This window comes from Castor canadensis, chromosome 8, assembly GCF_047511655.1.
Source record: "Castor canadensis chromosome 8, mCasCan1.hap1v2, whole genome shotgun sequence".
In the NCBI taxonomy this organism is placed as follows: domain Eukaryota; kingdom Metazoa; phylum Chordata; class Mammalia; order Rodentia; family Castoridae; genus Castor; species Castor canadensis.
The window spans coordinates 86444029-86469267 of NC_133393.1; the positions used below are offsets into that span (position 1 = coordinate 86444029).

The window sequence follows — 25239 nt, forward strand, 5'->3', positions numbered from 1 at the left end:
TGACTTCTCCCTGCTCAGACCTTCCTGGACGAGCTGCACGAGACAGGGCAGTTGCATTCAATGTCCACCTGGATGGAGCTATACCCAGCAGTCAGCACTGATATCCGCTTTGCCAACATGCTGGGCCAGCCGGGTAAGGCAGCCAGGCCCTCTTCTCCGGTCTTCTACCCCACCAGCCTCTCTGCATCCCCACTCCCTGGTCCTGTCCTCGACCCCACCCCAGGCCTTGGGAAGCTGCCGCCCGCCAGGCCCCCCTCCCTCCCTCCCTGCAGGCTCCACCCCTCTGGACTTGTTCAAGTTCTATGTGGAGGAGTTGAAGGCACGCTTCCATGATGAGAAGAAGATCATTAAGGACATACTTAAGGTGAGGGGGAACTGGGGTTATGGATGGATGCATTGGGTGCAAGCCACACTCCCTGGACAGGACTCCCTGATAAGTCTCATTTTGCAGGACCATGGCAGCTCAGCAGATATCTACTGTGGTCCTTTACCCTGCACTGGGGGTACTGTAATTAATAAGACACTTTTTTTTTTTTTGTACAGGGCCTTGCACTTACCAGTCAAGTGCTCTACCACTTGAGCTACACTCTCAGCCCTTTTGTTTTTATTTTGAGATAGGGTCTCTCTAACTATCCCTGGGATGACCTCAAACTTGAAATCTTTCTGCCTCCTCCTCCTGAGTAGTTGGGATTATAGGTGTGTATTACCATACCTAGCCTTAAGACACATTTTTCTGCTTCTAGGAACTCATGGCCCAGTATGAAGGTAGACAGGAGAACTATTAGGTAAAGGGGCAAGTGTCATTAAAGAGACAGGAATCAGAAAAACTGACATTTGAACTGTCAATTTAAGGAAGGAGTAGGTGAAGCAAGGTGGAATGTTCTAGGCATAAGGGTACTGTAGGAGCAAAAGCAAATGGGCAGTCTTGAGAACCAAGAAGTTTAGCTAATTGTAAACTGATAGCCCACAGATGTGTTTTTTCTGGCCTGTGTGTGTTTTACTTTGAATTTGAAGTTCATTACTAACATTTTAAAATCAGGAGATCTCACATAAAAATCTAGATATCCAGCTTGTCTTCAGTTTGGATAATCTGGCAGAACTGGGCTGGTTCTGCAAGGCATTCTGTGCACTCAGGCTAAGATGTTAACTGCCCTCTTAGAAATAGGAAGGAAGAGAGATGTTCTTTTTCCCTCGCCACTGCTTACCTCCTTCTTAGTACTGCAGTGAGTATCAGCTGTCATTTGCCATCCCATATGCTCTGTCGCTTTTCTTATACTGGAGAAATAGTTCTCAGTGTCTCTGTCTATCACAGTTACAAAAGTGAGTGAACAAGAGAAGAAAAGAGAGAGAGAGAGCGCATATTTCTTTATGGAAGTGAAGAACATTCGTTGGCCATCGAGACAGTGATTAAGAACAGGGCTTGAGGCAGGATGCCTGGGATAAAAGTTCATATTCTCTCCCTTACTAGTTGTGTGACCTTATTAGTTTTTTGAACCTCAGTTTCCTTGTCTGAAAAATGGTGTGTTCCACCAAAGGACTCTAATTACAGAGGAGAGTAACTTGGTACCTGAATTGAGAGGGACCTGGGAAGATTCCTGTACTTCATGCTTTTTGAACCCTTTGTTTTGCCTCCCAAAGTTACACAACACATCATTTTTATTTTAATTAAATTTAATTTTTAATCTTAATTAAAGTGCAACATGTCATTTTAATGCCATATCACCTCCTATTTAATATGAATTAAATAAGCTGGGTATAGTGGCACATGTCTGTAAACCCTCCCCCAAAAAAGAATTTATATATATATTTTTTTTTAAATTACTGTTACGTGAGGTATATCCTGGTTTCCTCTCTTTTCTGGAACCTCATACCCCATGTGGAAGTAACGCTCTGCATGTTAAGTGCCTTGAAAACTAAAATAAGAAATTTGGATTTTTCTCTTATAAGTTAGGTCAGGTGGTATCTTGGAAAAGTCACTGGTGATAGCTTCTCCCAGTTTGAAGTATTTGTGTCCTTAGGGGAGGTGGTGGTAAAGGCAGTGTCAGAAGGGCAGGTATTTTTTTGTTTTGGTTTGGTTTTTGGTACTGGGATTTGAACTCAGGACCTTGAGCCACTACACCAGCCCTTTTTTGTGATAGGTTTTTTTTCAAGATAGGTTCTCATGAACTTACTTACCTGGGCTGGGTTCAAACTGCGATCCTCTTGATCTCTGTCTCCTGAGAAGCTAGGATTTTTTTTTCAAGATAGGTTCTCATGAACTTATTTACCCAGGCTGGGTTCAAACTGCAATCCTCTTGATCTCTGTCTCCTGATAGCTAGGATTATAGCCGTGAGCCACCAGCCCCTGGCTTGGAGGGCAGTTTTTGAAACCTTGAGATAATAAAAGCGATAGTGGCAAGTAATTCAAATGCATTTTGTGCTGTTACCCTCTTCAGACTCACCACCAACTTCTCTCCCATTAGCATTACCGGGGGCTTCTTGGTACCAAAGTTGGAGAAGCAGTGGACTATAGGGACATTCTGCTGCAGAATGTAGGTGGGAGGTAATCTCTGGGAGGGATAGTGGGGTGGCAGGTGAGACGCCATAAGTGCCTTGAGATAAGCAAAGAGTGGAGATTAAGTGTGGTGATTTTATACTTCTCCCCCTATTTTCAATGGGAGCAGCTTGTATTTCTTTTACGAAGTGAGATACAACATAAGATTTTTATTGAAAAAATGTTTCTGTTAAAAAGTTAAGTTGAAAGTCAGTGGGATAGGGTCCCTAAGAAGTAAGATTTCCAGATTGTTTTGTGTTGAGGGAAAGAAAGGGTGCCAGGGCACCTTGGTAAGGGTTAAGTAGAACAGGCTGTAGAAGATAGGAATTCCATTTGGGGAACCAAAGCAGGGAGAAATAAAATATATAGTTTAAACAGGATAATCATATAAACTAGAAATACCTAACCTCAAGAGAGCTAAATTTTATTGGACTTTTTTTTTTTGACAGTGTTGGGGCTTGAACTCAGGGCCTTGAGCTTGCTAGGCAGGCACTCTACCACTTCAGCCACTCTACCAGCCCTGGACAGTTAACTTTTAGCCAGAGAGTGGCCAGTACCACCACCTGGCCTGCTGGATTCCTGATCTGAGTTTTGTCTCCACATCACCTGAGAAAGCAGCTGTTACGGACAGTTCCCCTTCCTATTCCTCCATTTGGGCTACTGGCTTTGGAGGAGAAATGATCCTAGGAGTCCCCATGGCTGTCCACAGCCAAGTGGACTGTAGTGGCACCTCTCATCTGACAGGACATTGCACAGCCTTGGACTTGGAGCAGGTGGAAGACAGATCGGGCCTGGGAGATCAATGAGGGGTTTGGGAGTGCTTGTGTGAAATGTGTTGGAATATGTTGAATTTGGAGTGTTTGCAATAGCCACTCTTATATGGGTCTGAAAATAAGACAGGTGAGGGATGAGACTGCAAAGGAAAGTGTAGATCAGGTAGTGACTAAAGGCAGTTCTGGGGAATGTGTACATGCAAGAGAAGCGACAAAAGCAGTCTGAGAGACGGGGGACCGGGGAGGGAACAGTGGAGGCCTAGATGAGGACCAGATGAGTGAAGACCAAGCAGGAGTCCTTGATTTTGTCAATTAGAATAATGAGTGACTTTTGGGAGAGCAGTGATGACTATGAAGAGATGGTTTTGGGGCAACACACATTTTAAGCTGAAGTAACTCCTGGCTGTTTATTGACTCTAAGACCTCCACAAGTTATGTAGCGCCTCTGAGCCTGCTTCCTCCTCTGTGAATGGGTATAATCCAAATACCAGGTTGTAAGAATTAGATAGCATTTATAAAGTATCATAATAGGTTCTCAATAGATATTTACTCCTTTTTTCCTGTGCTGCATTTAAAGGGATTTTGAAACTTAAACAGAGGTAGTTAGTTTGAGTAGCTGAGAACAGCGTGAAGGGATTTTCCAGGTAAAGTGAGATGTGGGCTCCCTGGAAGAAGCCACTAAAGAGGATGAAACTGAAGTCTTTAGTTTCCTAAAAGACAGGAAATGTGTCGGGGATCATGGGTTGAGGAAAGACTCTTAAAAGCAAGATCATGCCTCTGCCATCATCAGAGAGGCCAGAGGAATCAGAGCTTTCTAGAGGGGCAGGAAGGGGAGCTGTTCTGAGCCCCAGTGACTCCACTTAATACTTTTGTCATCTTGGGCCAAATAGGATCACTCTCCTGAGCCTCTCCTTCACTGGGATATTGTGAGACTTAAGTGAGAAGTGCAGGATCTAGTCATGGTGTGTGGAGAATGGGGCATGTTTTTAATATGGCTGGGCAGTTGCACACCTGATGGCCTCCATTTCTCCCAGGACTAAGTGATCAGTGTGGATGTGGTACTTGAGAGCACAGGTTTTCGATTTAGAAAGATCTGGGGTAGAGTTCGTGCCCAGCCATAGGTTCAGAGAGACCATGGGCAGGTTCAGAGAGACCATTGGCAGGTGCTCTCATTTTTCTGCATAAAATTAGGACACTAGGACCGCAAAGAACTGGGAAGATAAAATGAGAATGTGTGTGAAGCACTCAGCAAGGGACCTGGTACATAGTAAGCACTCAGTAAGAAGAGCCAAAGGGTAGGGACCTGCATATGTTAATTGAGAATGCATGGAAGTTTCCCTGAGTAGCAGGAAGCCTAGCTGTAGCCAAAGGAACAAAGAGCTAATTGTGAGAAACTCAAGCATCAATCAGCAGACCATGGAGACCCCTTAGGCTCCATGTGACATCCACATCAGGGGTAGGCATGGATGCTTGTCAGATGATCAAGGCTTGGAGAGTGAGATGTGTCAGTCTTGTGGACCCTCTCCTGGGGCCAGGGGTCTCTTGAGCATCCTGTAGTCTGAGCATCCTTTGCCTCAGGCCCATGGTGTCCCCAGCTTCACATGCTGCTGTGCCCACAGGACCGGGGCTTCTGTGTGGAGGTGAACACAGCTTTTGAGGACTTCGCCCACGTCATAAGCTTTGACAAGAGGGCTGCTGCGCTGGACGCAGGCAACATCAAGCTGACCTTCAATAGTGTGAGGGGTTGGGCAGAGTGGGGAGGGCTCACTTCTCCCACTCATCCCAGTGTCTTGTTCCTTCTCAACAGTGTCCCCCTGACTGTATCCTGGGTTTGGGGGGATGATGGCAGAAGTCCAAGCCCCACCTTCCTGTCCTCTTAAAGTAAGCCTGAGTGAGCTCTGGACACCCACCCTTCTGGGTGACCTTGTTGTTCCTTCTGCTCTCAGCTGCTGGAAAAAGCAGAGGCGCGAGAGAGGGAGCGGGAAAAGGAGGAGGCACGAAGGATGCGGCGCAGGGAAGCTGCCTTTCGAAGCATGCTGAGGCAGGCCGTGCCTGCTCTGGAGCTGGGCACTGCGTGGGAAGAGGTCAGGAGCACAGCCTGGCCCCAATCACCTTCAAGCCTGAGGGCAGCGGAGCTTCTCTACCACTGAGGGCCCACCCCAGTCACAGCACAGCCCTGGGCCAGCTCCAGTTCCCTTCCTCTGCCCCAGCCCTGCCCAGTACTCGTGGCGGTGTCCAAGCCGGGCCAGGCAGGGCCTGGTCTGATCAGCAGTGCTCTCCCCGTTCAAGGTCCGTGAGCGCTTTGTGTGCGACTCAGCCTTTGAGCAGATCACCTTGGAGTCGGAGCGGATCCGGCTCTTCCGGGAGTTCCTGCAGGTGCTGGAGGTGAGGCAGGCTTCTTGCCTTCCTGATCTGTCCTAGGCCATTGAACTCTGTAAGCCAAGTTGACAGAGGCATCTGTGGCCTCCTACTGCTAGGGCTTTCCTTTCCCTGGCCAGCTAAGGAAGGGGAAACCTGAGGGGGCCTTGGGATAGGCAAAAAGCCTGGCCTCAAACAAGGAGGCAGGGTCCTCATCTCTTCTTTGCTTCTAGCAGACCGAATGCCAGCATCTCCACACCAAAGGTCGAAAGCACAGCAGGAAGGGCAAGAAACACCATCGGAAACGTTCCCACTCACCCTCAGTGAGTTGGCAGGTAGAGGGATATAGCTTCAGGCTGGATTGTTTGGGTGAAATAAACACTTGTTTTTTCCTTACATCACCTCTTTTGGAGGGAGATTTGAAGATTCCTTTGGCTCTAGATCCTGTCTGTCCCCAGTTCCTGGATGAGAGCTTCTAGTGGCCAGAGAGCCACTGCACTGACCCACATCTGCTATTCTGCCCAGGGCTCTGAGTCGGAAGAGGAGGAGCTGCCACCACCATCCCTCCGGCCCTCTAAGCGAAGGAGGCAGAACCCCTCGGAGTCTGGCTCGGAACCTTCGTCTTCACTTGATTCTGTTGAAAGTGGGAGTGCTGCCCTTGGAGGACGGGGCTCCCCCTCCTCCCACCTCCTTGGACCAGGTAAGCAGTTGCTGGGAGCTGGAATACTGTGCCTCTGACTGAGTAGAAGCCCCCAGGAAGTCCCAGCCCTTCGAGGACAGAATGGTTTGGGAGGACAGAGAGCTTTGGAGCAATAGGAAGAACTTCTCATCCCTGCTAAGGCAGGTTGCCAAGAAGAGTAAAGGAAGCCAGATTCAGCTTTCCCCAGATTGCTCCCTCAGCCCATGAACCCACATCTGCAAAGAATGGATAGAGGGCTGTGGTAGGGAAGAGGAAGAGGAAGAGCAGCCCTCCTTTGCCAGATGGAACTCAGTAGGGATTTTTCTACCTGTAGATCATGGCCTTCGGAAAGCCAAGAAACCAAAAAAGAAAACTAAGAAGAGAAGACACAAGTCGGTGAGTAGTGAAGAAACTACTAGTTTGTGGGATGTTTCACCCACCTTCCAGTTGTCTTTCCCGGTTGCTGAGGTGGGCTCTGGACTCTTACAGAACAGTCCTGAGAGTGAGACAGACCCTGAGGAGAAAGCTGGCAAGGAGAGTGAAGAAAAAGAACAAGAACAGAACAAGGACAGGGAGCTCCGGCAGACAGAGCTCTCTAACCGCTCGCCAGGCTTTGGAGTCAAGAAGGAGAAGGTGAATGAAAGGGCCTGGCCCCAGCCGGAAGGCACTCTGTCCAGGGGGCTTGGGTGAGCCATGCCTTTGCTCCAATAGACAGGCTGGGACACGTCAGAAAGTGAGCTGAGTGAGGGGGAACTGGAGAGGCGGCGGCGGACACTCCTGCAGCAGCTGGATGACCACCAGTGATCTGATGTGCTGCTCTCTGCCTTGGGCCTGCGTGAGGCATTGGCTCTGGGGCCATCCTCACCCTCAGACTCCTTCCTTCGTCTGTCTGGTCTGTGTCACTTTTCTTAAAGTAACTCCACCCCCAATACACCTCTGTTGGCACCTCTTAAGGTTGCTCTTGGTGTTCAAGGGTTCCCCAGTTCCCGGACAACTAGTGCAGTTCTTGCCCTCAGCCCCAGACCAGAGATGAGTGGCCTGTGCCATGTGGGGTGGGTGATGGCAGTAGATAAAAAAGTGTGAGAGAAGGGGCCTCCAGGGAAGAGATTGGGTAGACACAGCCTGGGTGGCAGAGGGCAGGGTCCTCACCCCCTAGCATCAGTGCCTGCTCCTGCCTACCCTGGCCCTGGGGCTCCACCACTGCTTCCTCTAAGCCCTGAGACCCTATGTACCCTATGTGTTTTGTTTTTGTTTTTTAAATAATATTTATAACATGGCCAGTGACTCTTTCGTCTTCTTCATGTGGTATTGAGGAAGGCTGGGGACTGGACAAGTATACATATGCCCAGCAGATGGCACTAGTGTCTCATACAGCTTGCTTCCTTTATGTGGTTGTCTTCTCCACCTGCCCCTGGCTTCTGAGCTCATCACCCCTGAAATACAGAGGCAGTGCCCCCAAGTCTTCTTTATCCTCATGGTCACCATAGTCACCCAAGCTCAGAAAGAGAAGACAAAGTCATTCTGGTGCTTAAAGCCTTTGTTGAGAGAGGGGAAAGTCTGGGGTTTATGTACAAGAGAGGGAAAATGGTACATACACAAAAACAGGTGGCTCCGCATTCCTGTTCATGGGCTGAGAAGAAGCTGGTAGGGAACTGAGCAAATAGCCTGTGAAGACCCTCCACGCTTCCTATCCCCTGCCAAAAACCACCTAGTTGAGGAAAGGAGAGGTGAGTGGGTTGTTGGCACTCCCTTTCTCAGGTGCAGAGAACCTCTGCTATTTAGCTCCCCAGAGCAAGTACAGTGGCTGCCTAGCATGGAAGGGGCCAAGAGTAAGGGTTGTGGGCAGGGCATCCCTCATCTTGAGGGCACAGCTGGGAAGAAGGTTGGGAAGGAGGGTCTTGTATCTGGTAAGAGATTGGCAAGGTACCAGGGCTCCCTAAGCCTGGATACTTCTAGACCAGAGCTGACTGTTGAGACTACTAAAAGAAAAAAATGCAGGGAGAATAGTGTTTTCTCATCCTCTGGGGCTGTAGTGGGAGAGGGGCCTAGGTGACCCTGCGTGGGCTAATGTTGGAAATGTTTTTTCCCAGCCCTAAACTAACCCTTCAGGAAATGAAGTGGAAGACCATGGGGGCAAAGTGCAGTATGGTACAGTAGGCACTAGGAAAGTGCCAGGCCCTTATAAGACCTAGTGCCCACAGTGGCACAGGTAAGATACAGCTTCAGAGCTGGGGTAGTCGCCAGTGAGAGAGCAGACAGCCTTTTGCCAGGCCCTCCGCTTCAGGTCCACTGTCTGGACTTGAAGGACTCTTTTTGAGAGTTGAAGTGATTCTGCTTCCAAGAGGGTCTCAGTGGGGGCCTGGAGCCCGAGGATGGCCACTGGGTGGTGCAGCACTCCTGGCTTGGTGGCAAGCAACAACAGGCTGGTGATAAACGCCTGTGAAGAAGCAGAGAGATTGAGCAGGACAAGAAGGAGCTTAGAGGTTTTTGAGAGCCAGCTGGGGAGATTCCCGGGGCCCTGCAATTTCAGAGGATCAGGTGGGGGGTTCTAGAGGCTGCTATGCAGAGATGAGGTAGACTCAGGAAGAGACCCCAGCCCAACTGGATGTCAGGATGCAGAGATCAAGGGATAGCTGTCGCTGGAAAGCTGCTACTGCCAGAATTGTTATGAGGAGGAATCTTAGGAGAGTCCAGGACCAAGGATCTCTGAGCCCAGGACCAAGGATCTCTGAGCCCAGGAATGGAGCCTCAGTGGTCAGAACCGTAGGTCTGGTTCTGCCTGTTGTGCCAACTGCCTATCCCTTACATCTTAGTAGAAGCCAGGACAGTATTAGTGGGAGAGATACCACTTCCCCAAGGGCACATGCAGGGGATAAGCCATGCTTCTCAGAGCATGAGGCATGCCAGAAGTATGTATCCCCACCCCGGGAGGCTGCCTGCCACAGACATGCAGGGGAGGTGCCTGTGGGCTCCCACAGGAGTCCAGAAAGGTGGGCATGCAAAGGGTGTAGCTGTGATGCCCGGTACCTGTCAGGGGCCCCAACCTTGGTGGTTAACAGTTTGATTCATCATGGTGGGCTGCATCACAGAAGAAGCGTGAGCCCCTCTTGGCAGTACGGGCCGTGAAAGGGACACTCTTCAGCACTGTGGCCCAGGAGAGAGACACAGTGGTCAGCCCTCGTAGGGGGGTGAGGTGGGAGAAAGGCCCAAAGGGGTTAGTTTGGGCTGTGGGAGTTGGGTCCAGTGGGCAGGCCCCAGGGAGGGAAAAGGCCCCACCTGTGATGATGTCCTCGATGGTACCATCCTTCCCCTCGTAAACTGGCCGGTGCTCCTTAGCCTGGCGCCGCCTCAACTCTGCAATTAGCTCCTGCTGTTGCCACTTGTTCCTCTGGGATGGAGTCTAGAGCCAAGTATGGGAGTGGGAAGGAAATCATCGCTAACCTGACAAGGGAATGGTTCCTGTCCCAAAAAACAGCCTACAGACTTCTTGTGTACTGCTGGGAATTCCCCTCCCAAAGCCCAGCTCCCCATCCCTCTGGACTCTAGCCCTCAGGCCTTCTGGGGAGTGGGGGAGTCTGTAAGTTCTAGTTTTCTAGCTCCTTTTTAGCTCTCTGCTGCCCCAAGCCCCTACTTCTTTGTCTGTCTTGCCCTCTTCCAGGACAGCTCTTGGTCCCACCCACCTTGGCATCCAGCTTCTTAGCTTCCTGAGCCAGCTGCTTCTCCCGCATTACCTCCTCCTGTTTCTTGCGGGCTTCATTCTCTTGTTCTGCTTCCTAAGAACCATGGGGGGGAAGGGGGATGAGGCTAACACAGGCTGGGAGGGGAGGAACTAAAATGGAGGGTGGAGAGTGGGTGACAGTGGGACTAGCTAACCCCAGGTGGCCACCCTCTGGAGGGGCACTTCCTGTCCCAAACAATGACAGGAAGGGCCGGGGCCCCCACCCTGCCCACTAGTTCACAGCTAAGAGGCCTGTCGTCAGCTTCCATTACTCCCTCCCTAGGACCTAGAAGAGAAGTCTAAAAAGGCCCCATCTTGGAGCCCAACCTCTCCTCCAACTAGTTTTTTCTCTCAGCTGAATTTGTCTCTCTCCAACTTACCTTGTAAGAACGAATGAATCGGACAAACACTGGGAAGAATACAGAAGGAGGTGTGGTCTTGGGACTCTCGCCAAAGTAGCGCACAACTGCATTGTAGGCCTCCTAGGAAAGGGGCAGGCAGAAGGGGTCAGCCTGGTAGGACAAAGCCCAGCTCTCATACAAGGGACAGGAGGCCCACAAAAAGCAGAGCATAGGGCCAAAGGGTGGAAAATCAACTACCCAAGCCCCTGTGAGCTGGAGAGAATGTGGGTTCTCATAGCTCCTTAGAGTGCATGTCTCCTGAAAGTAGCTGCCTGCCACCCTCAAAGCTTCCTCACACACCACATACAGACAGTTCAATAAAGAACTAGAGTTGGGAGCCCACCTGGAGAGGTGTGGCACCTTGGCCCTGGCTCTTCCTACCTCCTCCATCCCTTACTCACCTCAGCTGTCTTGGCGTCACGCTGGAGCTTATCCAGTTTGCCTTCATTGGTGCTGAGGAAACTCCGAAGGACACTGTTGTCATGAATACTGCACTCCCGACGAATCAGCTCCATGCCCCGGCCCAGCTCCTTCACATCTAGCAGCACGTTCTCCAGGGACACTGTGGTCACCAGAGGCCTGGCTGAGGCCCACCCAGGACTACGGCAAACTTGCCCTCCCCCTGGATATGGGCACACCCACGCGGACATGGAGAAGTGCATGCCAAGTAGGCTGAGCTCTTGAAGGGAAGGGAAAGGAATGGAGGCGGTGAACTCATGACCCCAAAGACTAAGGTAGCAAGGGAAAGCAAGCCATGGAGGCTGGTAGTCTCCAAAACACAGCTGCCTTGGGCCTACCCCAGTTTTCACAGGCAGGGCAGAAATGAGATCTATGTTATATCTGTGACGGTCTTTATAATTTTTCTAATCACATTGCATGCATTATAAAGAAATGCAGTCTCTGGGCTGGCTTGAAGGAGGTAGGAATAAAACCCTTGCTCCCCTTTCTGTTCCTGCTCCCACTGTATCTAGTTGGGAAGGGTTGGACAGGGCCTGCTGCCTTGAGGAAGACCCTCTGGGGTGGCCCCTGCTCATGGTTCCAACGGAAAGCTTTGAAGTGGTCAGAAAGAAGATAACAAAAGCCAGAAACAAATGGATCCAAGTATTCCCTCTCCTCATAGCTTCCTGGGATTGTTCTGGGCTGGACTTGGAGGGTAGGCCTACCCAGCCAGGCTCCTCTTACCTGCTGCAGCCTTCTCCACAAAGTGAAGCTCGTGCCAGAAGTTAGCTAAGTCTGGGTATTTCTCCTTCACTGTTAAGGCGATGAAATGCAGCAGTGTCATCTTCCGGTCAGTGGACTTGGTGTCTAGTAGCTGGGAGGGAAGAGCAGTGCCAAAGAACTAAACATGCTGGCTCTGCCACCACTGCCCAGGCTTTCTGCCCATGCTGCCCCTACCATCTTACCAGATCCAGACTCTGGAGCTTGAAGCCATACACAGCTCCCCGCTTGCTGCTATTCATGTAGTTCCCAAGTGCAAGTATGATCTGTCCATAAAATGCATGGGGCAGGTCAGGCTGAACCCCAGGGCTCCCTCCTCTTCTCCATATAGCCTCAGGCTTCCACCCAGGACCTGGGAACTACCAGTACCCCATTCATTCCCTCTCCCACCTCTAGCATCTGCTTCAGCTTCTGTGAAGACTTGACAGAGGCGGAGGCTGCAATGATGGCATTCAGTTGCTGGAAAAGATGAACACTGAGTCACTCCAGGCTGGGAGGTACTAGGTAGAGTTGGGGGGTGGCTAGAAGGACCAGTAGGAAAGGTGACAAGTTGGGGAATGGGGAAAGGGTGGCAGTTGTACCGGTGTGAGCATCTGCAGGTTGTCCTGAAAGTTGCCCAGGAAGGCCATGCCAGCCATTCGCTGGGTCAGCCGCTCCACCTTGCTGAAGAGTAGCATGAAGCGGTCCTCGGCTGCTAGCTCCTCCAGGGGCTGCCTTTCACGCTCATATTGCCGCAGCAGCTTCACCTCGGCCTCTGTGGGCAGGAAGCGCATCAGGCACTCCACAAAATCCACTGGTAATGTCTGCAGATCAAACCTGTGTAGATAGGAGGACCACCTCAGGTCTGGCATTTGTCTGCATTCTCCCTCATCCCTAGAAGGATTAGGGTGGGGAGGCTATGCATAGGACACAGCTGGAAGCAGAGCACCACTGCCTCATCTGTCATAGCAATGATCTTGGGGGAATGTGCCACGCTTCTGTTTAAAAGCCCTTCATTGTCTTTCTTCTGCACCTGAGAGTGGTCTGCAAGATTTCTGCTCATTCTCTACCTGTCTCTCCTACCTCTCATCCTACACTAAAGCCAGATTCCATTTTCAGTACCCAAGGCACCATGCTTCTTCCAAGTTAGTATTGGACTAACTTGTGCACTTCCTTCAATCCTAGTTGACACAGCACCTCTTCTAGGAAGCCTTCCCTGACCACACCCAGCTGTCTGTGCTCTGCCAGGCCTAGTGGTATCACTCAGTTACTGCATTGTTCCCACTAGATGAGAGTTTCTTGTGTAAAGGTCTGGGTTGAATCTGTAGCTCCTCACAGTGCATCTGGCATGGGACACAGATGCAATAAGTTCTGACCAGGTCAATGGATAACTTAGGGGTGTGAGGAAGTTCTGTCAGGAGCCTTAGAAACTAGGGAAAGCCAGGCTTCTGGGTGGATAATTGGGTGCTGGGGACCCAGGGCGAGGTCACTGGGAATCTCACGTGTGAATGGCCCTGCAAATCTCCTCGGCTGAGCGGCCAGCTTTGCGTAGGGTGATGGCCAGGTTCTTGGCACGATTGGCTTCCAAGAGGGTCACCTTGCTGGCAGCCTTTTGTGCTGTCTTATTCTTGGAACAGATGAGGTCAAGAGCAGGACCCTGGGCTTTTGTCTTAAACAATTCTTCGAACTTGTCCAGGTCCAGGTCCTGGCAGGAGTAGATGAGAAGGGACAACATTGTAACCTCACACTATGAGAGCACTCACTGGCAGCATGGGCCCAATTCTGGCTCCTGAGGGCTTTTCCAAGACTAGGAGATCTAGCTGAAAGGGCAACTGGTCCCTAGTACCTCACTGCAACCCTCTGGACCCCAGACCCTGTCACCTCCAAGATCTTCTCATCATCAAGTTCACTGAAGACAGTGCCACTGATCTGATTGGGTTTCAATGCTGTCCAGTTGAAGACCGGCAGGCGGAACTTGGTCTTGATAGGTTTCTTAATGCGAATGGCTAGTTTAGAAGGATGATCAGTAAGGTAGAGGCCAAGCATGCATTTTCCTGGTTCCATCAGCCCTGACCAGAACCCTGGGGACTCACCTGACAGGCCCACTGTCAACACTACAGAGGGAGCTGCACCAGGGAGAGGTGGGGCTGGGGGACACTTGTCTGGAAGAAGAAAAAATGGCACAGTGACCCAGGGGTCAAGAGACTCTTCCCAGCCACCCTGCCATTTGACTATCCCACCTGTCCTTAGAGACCCTCAGGGAAGGAGACTGAACTTGCCCAAGCTGCTCTCAGAAGTCCTGACAAGCAGTTTAAACTACCTCTAACTGTTTCTCCTGCCATAGTTTAAGCCTCTGTTTGGCTATCTTCAGAGGAATTAGGAGGAGCATCTCGATCCTTGAAGCAGGGTCTACTCCTGACCCACTTACACTAATAACCTGGTCCTCCCTACATCCTGGTCCTCCCTCAACCTTCTTGCCCTGACTTGATATGCTTTCAGCCCTCAAATGGTGCAATTTCCCAGATGCACCTTAAGGAAGAAACCACTGACTAGGGTTTTGACCCCACAAATACTATCCATCCTGGCTCAGGGGTCCTGGTTACCTGGTAATGGAGGTGGGGGTGGAGGCAAGGGCGGAGCCGGTGGAGGGGGCAGAGGAAGGGCCTCCTCATTCAGTGGGGCTGGAGCCAGCAGATCCAGGTCAGACGGTTGTATGCCCTCACTCAGCTCTGCAGGGCCTACCCTAGCCAGGACCTCGCCACCTACAGACTCTAAACCCCTGGAACTTGGTTCTAGGTGGCATTGGCGTTGGAAGGCCTCTTCTTTCTCCTTAATGAGTCTCCGCAGGGTGTGCACCTGGTGGTTGGTGTTCTCATATGTCTCCTAAAGAGCAGACAGCACCATTAAGAGAAGAGTGAGCTGAAGTTGCAATATTCATTGGCCACTAGGAATGAGAATTCTTAGCCAAGGGACTTTCAATTAAGGTGTGGTGAGAGCGCTCAGGGTGGCAGAAATCCCTATCAGGAAGCAGGGGGAGCCAGGGTACAGCATAACAAAAGAGGTAAGCAGAAGAGCCTGCCAGGGGTTGGAGGTGTGGCGCAAGTGTTTAGAGGGCCTGCTTGAGTTAAAAACCCCAGTCTGACCAACAGAAAAAAAAAAAATAGAGCCACCCTGCCTCCAGTGCTCCACTGGCATCCTGACCTTTCCTCTGCTCCAGGCCTATTTTCACTGCACAGGTCCTTCAAGGCCCAGGGAAAAGGATGCCCCTATGAAACTCCTTGGTCCACTGCCAGCCTGACACAGTTACTCTCTCTACAGCCTTTTCCTCCTCATTACTATTTTTATTTCATTTGGCCATAACTAGTGTATTAATTGCTTGGTTGGAAGTCTTATGGACAGGTCTGGTCTTAGCCGTCTCTGCATCCTCCATAGCTCTCATTACAGTACTTAGTAGGGCTGCACAAATGTATATACTGAGCTCAGAAGAGCCAGCATAACCATGTTTCTCTGGAAGAAAAGGAAGGTTGAATTATGACTTTGTAACTAACAAAAAGTTAGGTGAGAGGACTGAGAATGAGGAGTCCTCCCCTTCTGATTTAGGATACCTGGTGAAGAGACATAAACAGCCAGAGAGCACTGTGCTACTCTGACACTGATCAGTAAGCAGGGCTGGGAAGCACGTGGAGGAAAAGGCAGCAGATAGGCAACCTAAATTGCACTCCAAGGGTCCTCAGGGGCAGGCTAAATTGGACTCCAGGGGATACTCATGGTCATCCCGTCTGCTCCCACCCTCTTTTTGTGTGTGTCTGGCCCACTCTGGCTTTAGCTTTTCTCCCAGGTGAAAAAAATAGGGTGAATCCTCATCTGAGTGTGTCAAGAGTGAATAAAGATCTTTCCTTAATATGACTCATAAAAGAAAAGCAAGGCCCGAGGCCCTGGAGCCTCAGTCAGGGCTTGCCCTCTCTGGAGTACTGATACCTTGATGCTCTCCAGTTCCTTCTCCCGCTGCAGCAGCTGTTTCTCCAACTCTGCCACCCGCATCATATTCTCATTCTCCAGGTCCAAAAGTTTCTCAGTGAGCTGCAGAATTGGAAAGGCAGGGTTGGGGCTGTAGTAAAGCCTGGGCACTCAGCATGCCTCGACAACCCGTCAGGACCTGGGCCCAACACCCCCTGCCCTCCCACACAGCACCCCAAAGGCGGCTTGGTTAGGTGGCTTTCCAGCATCACTCCTATAGGTCCAGAGTCTGACACTATGTGAGACAGAAAAAGATACAAGGCATATGGCGGCAGTCTGATTGTCTTAAGCCTGAGGTCACCTCCAGTCATGGAAGTCAGTGTGTGTTCCTGTGGGTGAGGGTAGAGTGATTCAGGCCAGAGCCATGATGGTTCAAAAGTCTTTCTGAGGCTTAATCTGGAGGCAAGTGGTTCAGTTCAGGATTCTTGGAATTCAGTTGTACCCATCCTCCCCAACCTTCAACAGTGGCTCTAGCAGATAAAGGAAGCTACTTACATGGGACACATGCTCCTCCAGCTCCTCCACCTTCTCCAGGGCTACATTCTTAGTTTCAGCATCCTCCAACAAACCTCCCACATCAAACACGTTGTCCAGGTATGCCTGAATCTGCACCTGCAGCTTCTCGCTCTCTGTGTGCCTTGACTTCTGGTGAAAAGCAAAGAGAGTAATAGTTGGGGAAATCAGTAAAGGACTTGGGGGCCTCCTGGGAAACCTTAGTCCTCATCACCTTTTGCTACTTCCTAGAGCATACAACCAGGGACTTCCTGCTGCTGGTCATGTTAGGGTCTGCTTGATGCAGTGCCTGATTGGGGTGACAGGAGTCCCAAGTCACAGAAGACAGACAGGTTCTAAAAGTATCCAGGACTAGGTTCTTATAAACTCCCTTTGCACAATGTCTAAGTTGGTTCTCTACCCCAAAGTGTCTTACCTAGCTCCCAGCCAGCTCACCTGCAGGAATTCCTCCAGCCCCAGCTTGGTAAACTCATACTGCAGGTGGACCCGGAAGTTCATGTCCTCCACTGAGTGCACAACAATGTTGATGAACTGCATACAAGCCACCTGGGAAGAAACAGAATATCCAAATACATGGTCATTGTGGCCCCTAGCCACACCATTTTTTTTTTTTTTTTTTTGCGGCACTGGGGCTTGAACTCAGGGCCTTCACCTTAAGCCACTCCACCAGCCCAATGTTTTGTGATGGGGTTTTTTGAGATAGAGTCTGGTGAACTATTTGCCTGGGCTGGCTTCAAGCTGCGATCATCCTGATCTCTGCCTCCTGAGTAGCTAGGATTAAAGGCTTGAGCCATAGGCGCCTGGCTGGCCACAGCATTCTGATGGGCATGCACCAGCCTATTTACTCACCATGAAATCAATGTTGCTGTCCTCATTCCGGAAATACTCCATCAGCTTCTCAAAGCGATGCAGTTCTTTGCACACCTGAATGAGCAAACTCTCTCAAGGATCTGCTCTACACAGAACCCAAACCCCTGAACAATGGCTCCCAGGAACATAATGGTAAATGCACTGGTTCAGATTGTGTTTAACTGTAACTTTATCTAGGGAATGGGCAATTTTGGACACATAGAGGAAAACCTGGGATCCAGAATCTGGCCCTCCATTTCTGGTCTCCCACCAATTCACTGAGTGAACCCAGTATAGCCTATGCCCTCCGCTGTGCCTTTGGGGCTAGGCCAAGAAGAGATCCAAGGGTCTGATGCTGCTAAGTTACTGAAGGGGTAAAGGAAGGAGGAAGGGAGATAGGCCATGGCTCAGACAGAAGGTTGTGGTCCCAGGGGGCCAAAGGGGAGAGGCCAATGTGCAGGAAAGCCCTCTGCTGAAAAGGGTCCTAGGGCCTCTCTGAGCCTGAGCTCAAGGAGGAAAAGCTGTTTCCTGTATTGAACAATGGACGCTAGGGAAGAGGTCCAGAGAAGAGGAAGGGGTGGGACCACAGCTGTGGCTGGATGTCGAGGAATCCCATGTTTAAGCAGATCAGGGTTTTGAAGGTGGGCCCAGAGGCTGGGGAAATTCCACACAGGAGCTCCCTTCCCCTCACCAACAATCCAGGAGACCATCCTTCTTTCCTGCAGCAGAACTGTCTAGGGAGTCTTGTAAAGTATAGACACCCAGGCTCCAGTGGGTTAGGAGGAGGTCTATACGTGTGACTGTGACGATGGTTAGATTAGGACCACTGCACTATAACCCAGAACATCCTTAGCTGGCCAACTGGGAGGTTTTCTACCATAAGATCCAATAGTATTAAAGTTCTGGTTTTGTTTAGTTCTGGTCCTGCTCTGGAAAGCAAGCTGCTTAGCCAAGCACTGGGATGTTAAAATCACTAAAGATCCAGAAAATGATGCACACCTAGCTGGCTCCCTACTTTCTCCCCAAGTACACACACATGCAGGGTGGAATCTGACCTCTTTGAAATTGTCAAAGGCAGCAAGGATGATTTCGTGACCTCCCCGCACCAAACACACGGCTGCCAGGAGCTCCAAGACCAGGGCTTTGGTCCTACAGGGTAAAGAAGGAAGATTAGCACCCTAGCTCCCCATCCTAGACTCCACACAGTTAATGTCCATTGGGGAGTCCTTCTGCAGGGTATGACCAACCTCAATGGCAAGGGGAGGGGTAGGTTTTAGAAAGAAGGTGGGGCAGGAAGGCTTGCTCCCTCACTAAGCTGTGCAGACCAGAGGAAACTTCTCAAGCAGAAGGGGGGGGCAGGGAGAACCAAAGTTCTGACTCTGGCTACAGGACCCCAAGTCAAGCAGGACTTGTAAGGGTCAAGTGGAGCTCAGACCTGCAGAGCCCTTGGCAGAGTGGGGAAGAGAAAGAACTCACCTTGGATTCTTGTTGTTGAGGCTGAGTGCAATCTCATTGACAGCATGGGGGTGGGACATGACCAGATTGAAGCCATACTGCAAGGGAAAGACAGGAGAGGACCTTGATGGTAAGTAAAGGGAGAGCCTAGCAGATCTCCTTATCCATGGCCCACTAGCAAACTTGTCTTTCATAAGTTAGCTGTCCTGGTTTGCAGATGAGGCAGAAGAAGTAGAGTACCCACAGATAGCGCTACCCCTTACCTGATAGTTCATGATGGCTCTGAGACAAAGGATACAGACGTGGACATCATCCTTCTGGCTCACCAAGCGGGAGTTCTTCAGGGCTCTGCGTCCAGGGAGAGTGCTGTATCTGCAGGAGAGGGCCAGGCACTCAGGTGGTAGGAGGGGCTAAGACTACTAGTGAAGAGTCTAGGAACACTCACCATTACCCAGGCAGCTGCCCTTAGCAGTGGCAGAAATGGGGGAAAGAGGACCTTGAACCAATGGCAAAGAGAGGTGGCACAGGAAGGCAGGGTGGTCAGCCTGTGTTCACCTGAAAGAGGCTTTGTCAGCAACTGCCCAGGATCCCACCTTTATAACCAGTGCCCAAACCAAGCTAACCCCAGAGACCCTCTGAAATACACAGTGTCCTCGAGATGAGTTCAGAAAGACATTCATCTGAGCCTTCCCCCTCTCGTTCCAGTTGCTGCACCTTCTGTACATTCCGTGGGGCAGGAGCATCTTGGATCTCATCTCACTCCTATGTCCCCAAAAGGCAGAACAGATCTCCACAGGTTTTAGGAAGGCCAGGTGGCTATACCACCCCTCCGTTGCCTCAATGATGTTTTGTGAAGAAAAAAAAAAAAAAAGAGGAAGCAAGCATGGAATCTGCTTCCCCAAGACCATAATGATAAATGGCTGAGGGACAAAACGCAAAGGAAGTAAACGGGGCCACAAGAGAAACAGATGCCTAGGAAAGGGCTTATAGACCCTAAAGACAGCCTCCTGAGTGGGATGGGCTCTGAGAAGTCATTCAGTCTTACTGGCAAGATGGCTCTTAAGACACTGCAGACAAATGATTGCATAGCAGCTATATAGAGAAAGGCCTGAAGGAAGAAGGCAAGGGAAGATGAAGGGTAGGCAAGTAGGTAGGAGCTGATCTCCACGCAGCTGAAGGGGCAGAGTGAGAGTTAAAGGGAAACAGTCATGAGGGAAGGAGCTGGATCAGTCAGTGAAGCCCAAGCCCTGCCGGAGAGTTTGGGGAGGAATGGCTGAGAGAGAGTGAGGAGTGGAGGAGGGGAGAGCTGGAACCCCAGGTGGGTCAGCACAGCTGAGGATCATGTACTTACCCAGGACAGACTGCTGGGCAGAGTCAGGGAGACAGAGAGAACAGACCAGAGACAGACGGGCAGGCAGAGGGCAAGAGAGCTGAGCCTGAAAGCAAGAGTGGAGGGAGGAGCATGAGCACTCACCGCAGTTACTGAGACCTGGACTGGGGCTGGGGTAGGAGGCAGGCGGGCAGAGCGAGCGCACACATACCGGAGCACAGACTGGCGCGCAGAGCGAGCGAGGCTGTTGGTGAAAGGGGCCGACAGGGAACTGGGCGGCTGCAGGTCCTCGATTGACCTACTCCAGGACCGGAGCTTGTCAAATGCACCATCCTCACCACTCTCCAGACCCTCAAAGTCAAACCTGGAGCATGAAAGGACACACATGCGCATACGCAGGCACATACACAGGAGAAATTCTGTGCCAAGCCCCTGGCAAGCCCACCTCCCAACTCTTCAAGTCTCTAGGGCAATAAGAAGCAAGGGCAGCAAGAAAAGAAAGCAGAATTGGGCAGCAGAGACTCAATCCTGGTTGGGAGCCACCAACATAGGACAGGGGCAGAGAAGGTCCAGGAAGTGGTGGCTCACATCTGTCCCCTGAGCTATGTGGGAAACATAAATAGGAGGATTCTGGTCCAGTCCAGCCCTGGGCAAAAATGTGAGAACCTAATTGAAAAATAACTAAAGCAAAAAGGGCTGAGGGAGTGGCACAAGTATAGGCCCCAGAAATCAAACCCCAGAACAGAAAAAAAAAAAAAAAAAAAAAAAAAAGGGAGTAGGGGATGCATCTCAAAGAAGCTCCACATAGCTCCATATAGAAAATATGCCCTGAGGAGGGAGTGGTGGGGAATGGGCCAACTGCAGGTCTTTGTTTTTTTCTGGTGGTACTGGAGTTTGAACTCAGGGCTTCACACTTGCCAGGCAGGCAGTTCTACCACTTGAGCCACTCTGCCAGCCCTTTTTTTGTGTTAGGTATTTTCAAGATAGGGTCTTGAACTATTTGCCTGGGCTGGCTTCAAACCGCTATCCTCCTGATCTCTGCCTCTTGAGTAGCTAGGATTACAGGCATGAGCCACCACTGCCTGGCTCTAACTGCAAGTCTTGCTCATTAGCCAATTGCAATGGCTATGGAGCCTGAGTGCCCTGAGGGAGCCTAGTTCATTTTGGATTGGGCAGGTGTGAAAGGAAGGGTTCCAGAAAGCAGAGTGAAATGGTCCTTTTTAATTAGGAAGTGTACCATTGCCCATCCTAGCACTGGCTTTTGCACTTTTGTTTTGTTATGCTAGGGATTGAACCCAGGGCCTTGTACTGGTTCAGCATGCTAAGTAGACACTGGTACCATTTAGCTACACCATCAGCCCCAGCATTTTTTTTTTTTTTGGTAAGACTTGGGTTTGAACTCAGGGGTTCATGCTTGCAAAGGAGGTGCTCTACCACTTCAGCTACACCTCCAGTCCGTTTTGCCCTGATTATTTTGGAGATGGGGTCTTATGAACTATTTGCCTGGGCTGGCCTGGAACTGCAATTCTCCTGATCTCAGCCTCCCAAGTAGCCAGGATTACAGACATGAGCTACTAGTGCCTGGCTGCAGCACTAGTTTTAGTGGTTATGTTTTTTATGATTGTCTATTTGAGGCTTCAAGATTTTTCTTATATAGAGGCTCCTTGAATTCAGCTTCCCTGGGGGAAGAAAGTACAGGTTAAGAGTGTGACTAGGGATGAGAGACCTGCATATAGCCCCTGGAGCTGGGATGGCTTCTCTGTCACTTCCTGTTTCTAGGGTCACATCTTCCACCATCGGCAGTTTGTGAATGTGTCCAGGAAAAAGACGGTTGTCTCTTACACATACCCATTGAGATACACACCCTGAGAAACAGTCTCACTTCTTCCTGACTTCTATCCCAGTAGGATACTAAGAATTAGGGAGTATATCCCACAGACTCCTCCCCACAGGACATCCTGCTCCACATGCATGCCCCTAGTCAAAGGCATAGAGGCTAGGGCTTTCTGGAATAGGAAGCAATATCCATAGATGCCCAGTGCCCAACTGTTACAAAGAAGCAGGAGCAGGTGTTAGAATCCTGATGACTGGGAGGAGGTGGTTAATGGGGCTCTCCATTAGACATCAGAGGAAACTCCCTAATAGGGAGACAGCTTGCTGGTGGCTTCTCTTCATCAAGCATGGTATTCCAGAGCACTGGCACATGAAAGTTTATAAATACATGCCTTCACTCAAACTCTATGTGACCTTACCTCTTTCCTGTCGAGCCTTTCCAAAACACACATTTTCTCTCCTCCCCTGGAGTCTTAAAACAGAGTCAGAGGCACTGCCGTGGACACCAGTAACACTGAGGGTCCCGTGTATTCTTGGTTTAGAGCAGTTGGGATTTGTTTGCTTTTCAAATAAGATAGGCTTATTTGGAAAAATGATCTATATCTTTTTACTATAAAAAGTTCTGAATTAAAAAAATCTATTTCGGCAAATATTTTTCATTTTTTTTCTATAAAAAGTATTTAAAGGGATAGGAGGATCATGAGGTATGACTTCTACAGGAATGGGGATGGGGAGTGGGACACTCTCATTTTTAACAGAGGATAAGCTGGAAAAGGTGATAGGGAGGCCAAACCTGGAAATACATTAGTGCGTGCCCCAGAGAAAATAAGACCGAAGACCTGCTAGACAAAGGAGAACAGTCAAGGGGGCAGGGACAGTAGAAAAGTTAAGTCTAGGCAAAGGCCAAGGACCAGGACTGGGGTTTCCTAGGACTAGGGATTCTAAGTGCTGGGGAGCTACAGAAAGTCACAAGCAAATAGGAACAACTGCTCTCCCTAGGGCTGATTTATCTAGGGTGTAAGTCTGAATGTGCTGACCACTTCGTTTGCTGTCACTCCTCTTTCCATATATTAAGGTAATTATGGCAAGGCATGCCACCCTAAATAGTAATAAAATTAACAATAAAGCAGCTACCACAGTGTAGACCTAATATGTTCCAAATACTACTAAATATTTTACACATATTACCATCAAACCCTTACAACCCTGACATGTGGATCTCTTTTCATTGAAGAGGACAAACATCCATAAGATTACACACATACTACAGGACAAAACTGAGACCCAAAGCCAAGTTCATCTGCCTGGAAAGTCGTCCTTCCTTGCACTACACCATGCTGTCTTTGCTGTGCTAACTCACTTCTGGCTGCCTCCAAGCCAAAAGGGCTACCAGAAAAAGGCTCTCAAGCCTTCTTCTCTCTATCCAAGTCAAAAGTCATGCTCACTGCTCCTGGGTTCTTCAACAATAACTTGGGGACCCAGAATTGCTTCAGGAAGACTCAGTTCTACAGAGATGGATGGATATCCAGAGAATCTCCCAGGAGCCAGGACATTTCCTTGGATTTCTTATAGATTAGCATTTGGATACTTCGGGTTCTGATTTCAAGTTCACTTCCAGCTCCCCAAAACACATCTCTTCCATCCACCTGGTCATCCTTCATTAATTCTTAGACATCCCCTTGGCTTGCCTATTTACTTCTACACACCTGGGCTACTTCCTCCTGGCCTGGGATGCTCACTTCCACCTTCACTGTTGGAATCTCACCCTTCCTCTTCTAAGGAGACTAGAACTGTGAACTCCCTAGTGGGTCCCTAAACCTTAGCCCTGTGGTGATACTCACATGACAGAACACTGGGCAAAGGACAGATAATCCACCAGCACATCCAGGCCTTTGTTTTCATCATTCAGAAACTCCCGCACCCACCTGCAAATACAGAAAACACAGTATAGAGAGTCTACTAAAGTGAGTTGAGGGTACTCTGAACCTACTACACACCCTCTTGAATCTTTCTGGACCCTATCACCAGGCTAGGAAAATTCTGATAATCAAAACCCACGACACACCTATTGGTGGTCATGTCACCAGCCTGGACCTCCCCCAGGCAGGGGAGCCAGGGATGAGGAAAGCATAGGTCCTTCCACTATCACTTGCTTTTTTGTGAATATGCTTTCTCCTTAGGGACCAGGGCTCTAATTCAATCACTTTGTGTATCCCTGGTCTAACCAAGCTTGGCAAATGTCCTTGCTGGATGAAAATATTGGGGAGGCATTTCTAAAAAGGTTTAGAAAAGTGGAGGGTGGGAGAATAATAAAGAGTAATAAGAGGGAGCGAATATGATCAAAGTATATTACATGCATGTTTGGAAATATAATAATGAAACTTCATTTTTTTTTACAGTTTTCAAGGAAATTTTCTTTATTATTAACAACCTTCTCACAAAGAAATTATGAGGTATGTATGGTAGCATTAGTAAATTCTAGCAAATATTTAAAGGAGAAACAATACTAAATTTACATACTTCCTCATACATATTCATTATGATGCCAGTAAAATCCTGAAACCAACCACTGGTGACATTACATGAAATGCAAAGTATCGACCAAAACTCTTGGTAAATATCAATAATGAATAAAATAGAGAATATAGAAGAGACAGGACACAAATCTCAAAGGACAAGAATTTTTACATAAGTTAAGTAAATATTCATTGGTGGTAATTAGAAGATAGATAACATGAAAATACCTTAGTAAACATCACATTGTACTCCATAAATATATAATCTATACAACTATAATTGCCAATTGAAACTACAAACAAGTTAAAAATAAGTATGTCAGGCTTGATACAAGAATATAAAATCGCAGGAGACAGAATCTTCAACTGTTTAAGCACTCAGTAGAGTTCAGAACTCATTTTGTACAAGTAATATTTGCTAATAAAAATAATTCACAAGAAAAAGAACTGGGGAAGCATTCAGAGCATTTATCATAGGCCATGTATGGAGCTGTGCTTGACAGAACCAGCAAGTCACCAATTGACTGACGTCTCAGTCAAGATACTGGCAGGAAAGGGCAAAGAGCTCTGGAACAGAGGTTCACTGGGCCAAATAGTACTCCACTGAGTTCAAGGATGGCAGTTTTGGGAAGCAGTGAGCAAAGAGGGATGTGGGAGTTCTGTGTTTAGTCAGAGTGAGTCCGGCAGAGCAGAAAAAAGCTGGGTGATGAAACAGGAATTCAAGGAACACCACAGTGTCATGACCTCTTGGACTCATGAGGATGTGGGGACCTTGGACCAGGAAGGCAGCAGGTAGACAACAGGACACCTGAGGACAATGTCCTAAGGCATTTTCACCTTCTGCCTTCACTCCTGGGCTGAGATATCTCTGGAATGAATGTCAAGAGTGAATTTGGGGAGGACCATTATATGACTGGTTCATTTCATTGCACAGAGACATAAAATCCTTAGGATAAAAAACCTTCACTCTCCTTAGTGTTTTATGCCATCAAAATGTCTGGGGTTAGGGAGGATGTCTGCATAAGCCAGCTATGCCTAAATTGCCCTGAAGAACTACTTTTTCCCCA

General features: G+C 49.3%; 2 protein-coding genes across 20 annotated transcripts in view; one reads left to right on the top strand and one right to left on the bottom strand.

The window, feature by feature from the left end:
* Positions 1-7620, top strand: part of Prpf40b (pre-mRNA processing factor 40 homolog B) — a 60192-nt gene extending 52572 nt beyond the window's left edge. For 11 of the 15 annotated variants that reach the window (XM_074083313.1, XM_074083302.1, XM_074083312.1 and 8 more), the window contains 10 exons: positions 19-133; positions 273-364; positions 4926-5042; positions 5253-5390; positions 5596-5691; positions 5898-5999; positions 6190-6364; positions 6678-6739; positions 6833-6976; positions 7055-7620. In XM_074083313.1, the coding sequence (XP_073939414.1) occupies positions 19-133; positions 273-364; positions 4926-5042; positions 5253-5390; positions 5596-5691; positions 5898-5999; positions 6190-6364; positions 6678-6739; positions 6833-6976; positions 7055-7147 (1134 nt within the window). In that variant the 3' untranslated portion in view covers positions 7148-7620. The remainder of the gene's footprint in view (positions 1-18; positions 134-272; positions 365-4925; positions 5043-5252; positions 5391-5595; positions 5692-5897; positions 6000-6189; positions 6365-6677; positions 6740-6832; positions 6977-7054) is intronic. The other 4 variants (XM_074083311.1, XM_074083304.1, XM_074083303.1 and 1 more) reach the window with 4 other exon arrangements.
* A 242-nt stretch (positions 7621-7862) lies between these two features.
* Fmnl3 (formin like 3) overlaps positions 7863-25239 on the bottom strand; it is a 58170-nt gene continuing 40793 nt past the window's right edge. The window contains exons 5-27 of one of the 5 annotated variants that reach the window (XM_074083300.1): positions 23498-23581; positions 20035-20187; positions 18757-18865; positions 18515-18591; positions 18094-18187; positions 17039-17113; positions 16625-16735; positions 16172-16318; positions 15638-15739; positions 14263-14542; positions 13753-13821; positions 13541-13665; positions 13162-13364; positions 12262-12496; positions 12071-12139; positions 11866-11946; positions 11645-11774; positions 10864-11024; positions 10442-10543; positions 10024-10116; positions 9620-9743; positions 9371-9487; positions 7863-8780 (exon numbers count right to left, since the gene is read on the bottom strand). In XM_074083300.1, coding sequence (XP_073939401.1) covers positions 9396-9487; positions 9620-9743; positions 10024-10116; positions 10442-10543; positions 10864-11024; positions 11645-11774; positions 11866-11946; positions 12071-12139; positions 12262-12496; positions 13162-13364; positions 13541-13665; positions 13753-13821; positions 14263-14542; positions 15638-15739; positions 16172-16318; positions 16625-16735; positions 17039-17113; positions 18094-18187; positions 18515-18591; positions 18757-18865; positions 20035-20187; positions 23498-23581 — 2716 coding nt within the window. In that variant the 3' untranslated portion in view covers positions 7863-8780; positions 9371-9395. Of the gene's footprint in view, positions 8781-9370; positions 9488-9619; positions 9744-10023; positions 10117-10441; positions 10544-10863; positions 11025-11644; positions 11775-11865; positions 11947-12070; positions 12140-12261; positions 12497-13161; positions 13365-13540; positions 13666-13752; positions 13822-14262; positions 14543-15637; positions 15740-16171; positions 16322-16624; positions 16736-17038; positions 17114-18093; positions 18188-18514; positions 18592-18756; positions 18866-20034; positions 20188-23497; positions 23582-25239 lie in introns of all 5 variants that reach the window. The other 4 variants (XM_020169452.2, XM_020169451.2, XM_074083301.1 and 1 more) reach the window with 4 other exon arrangements.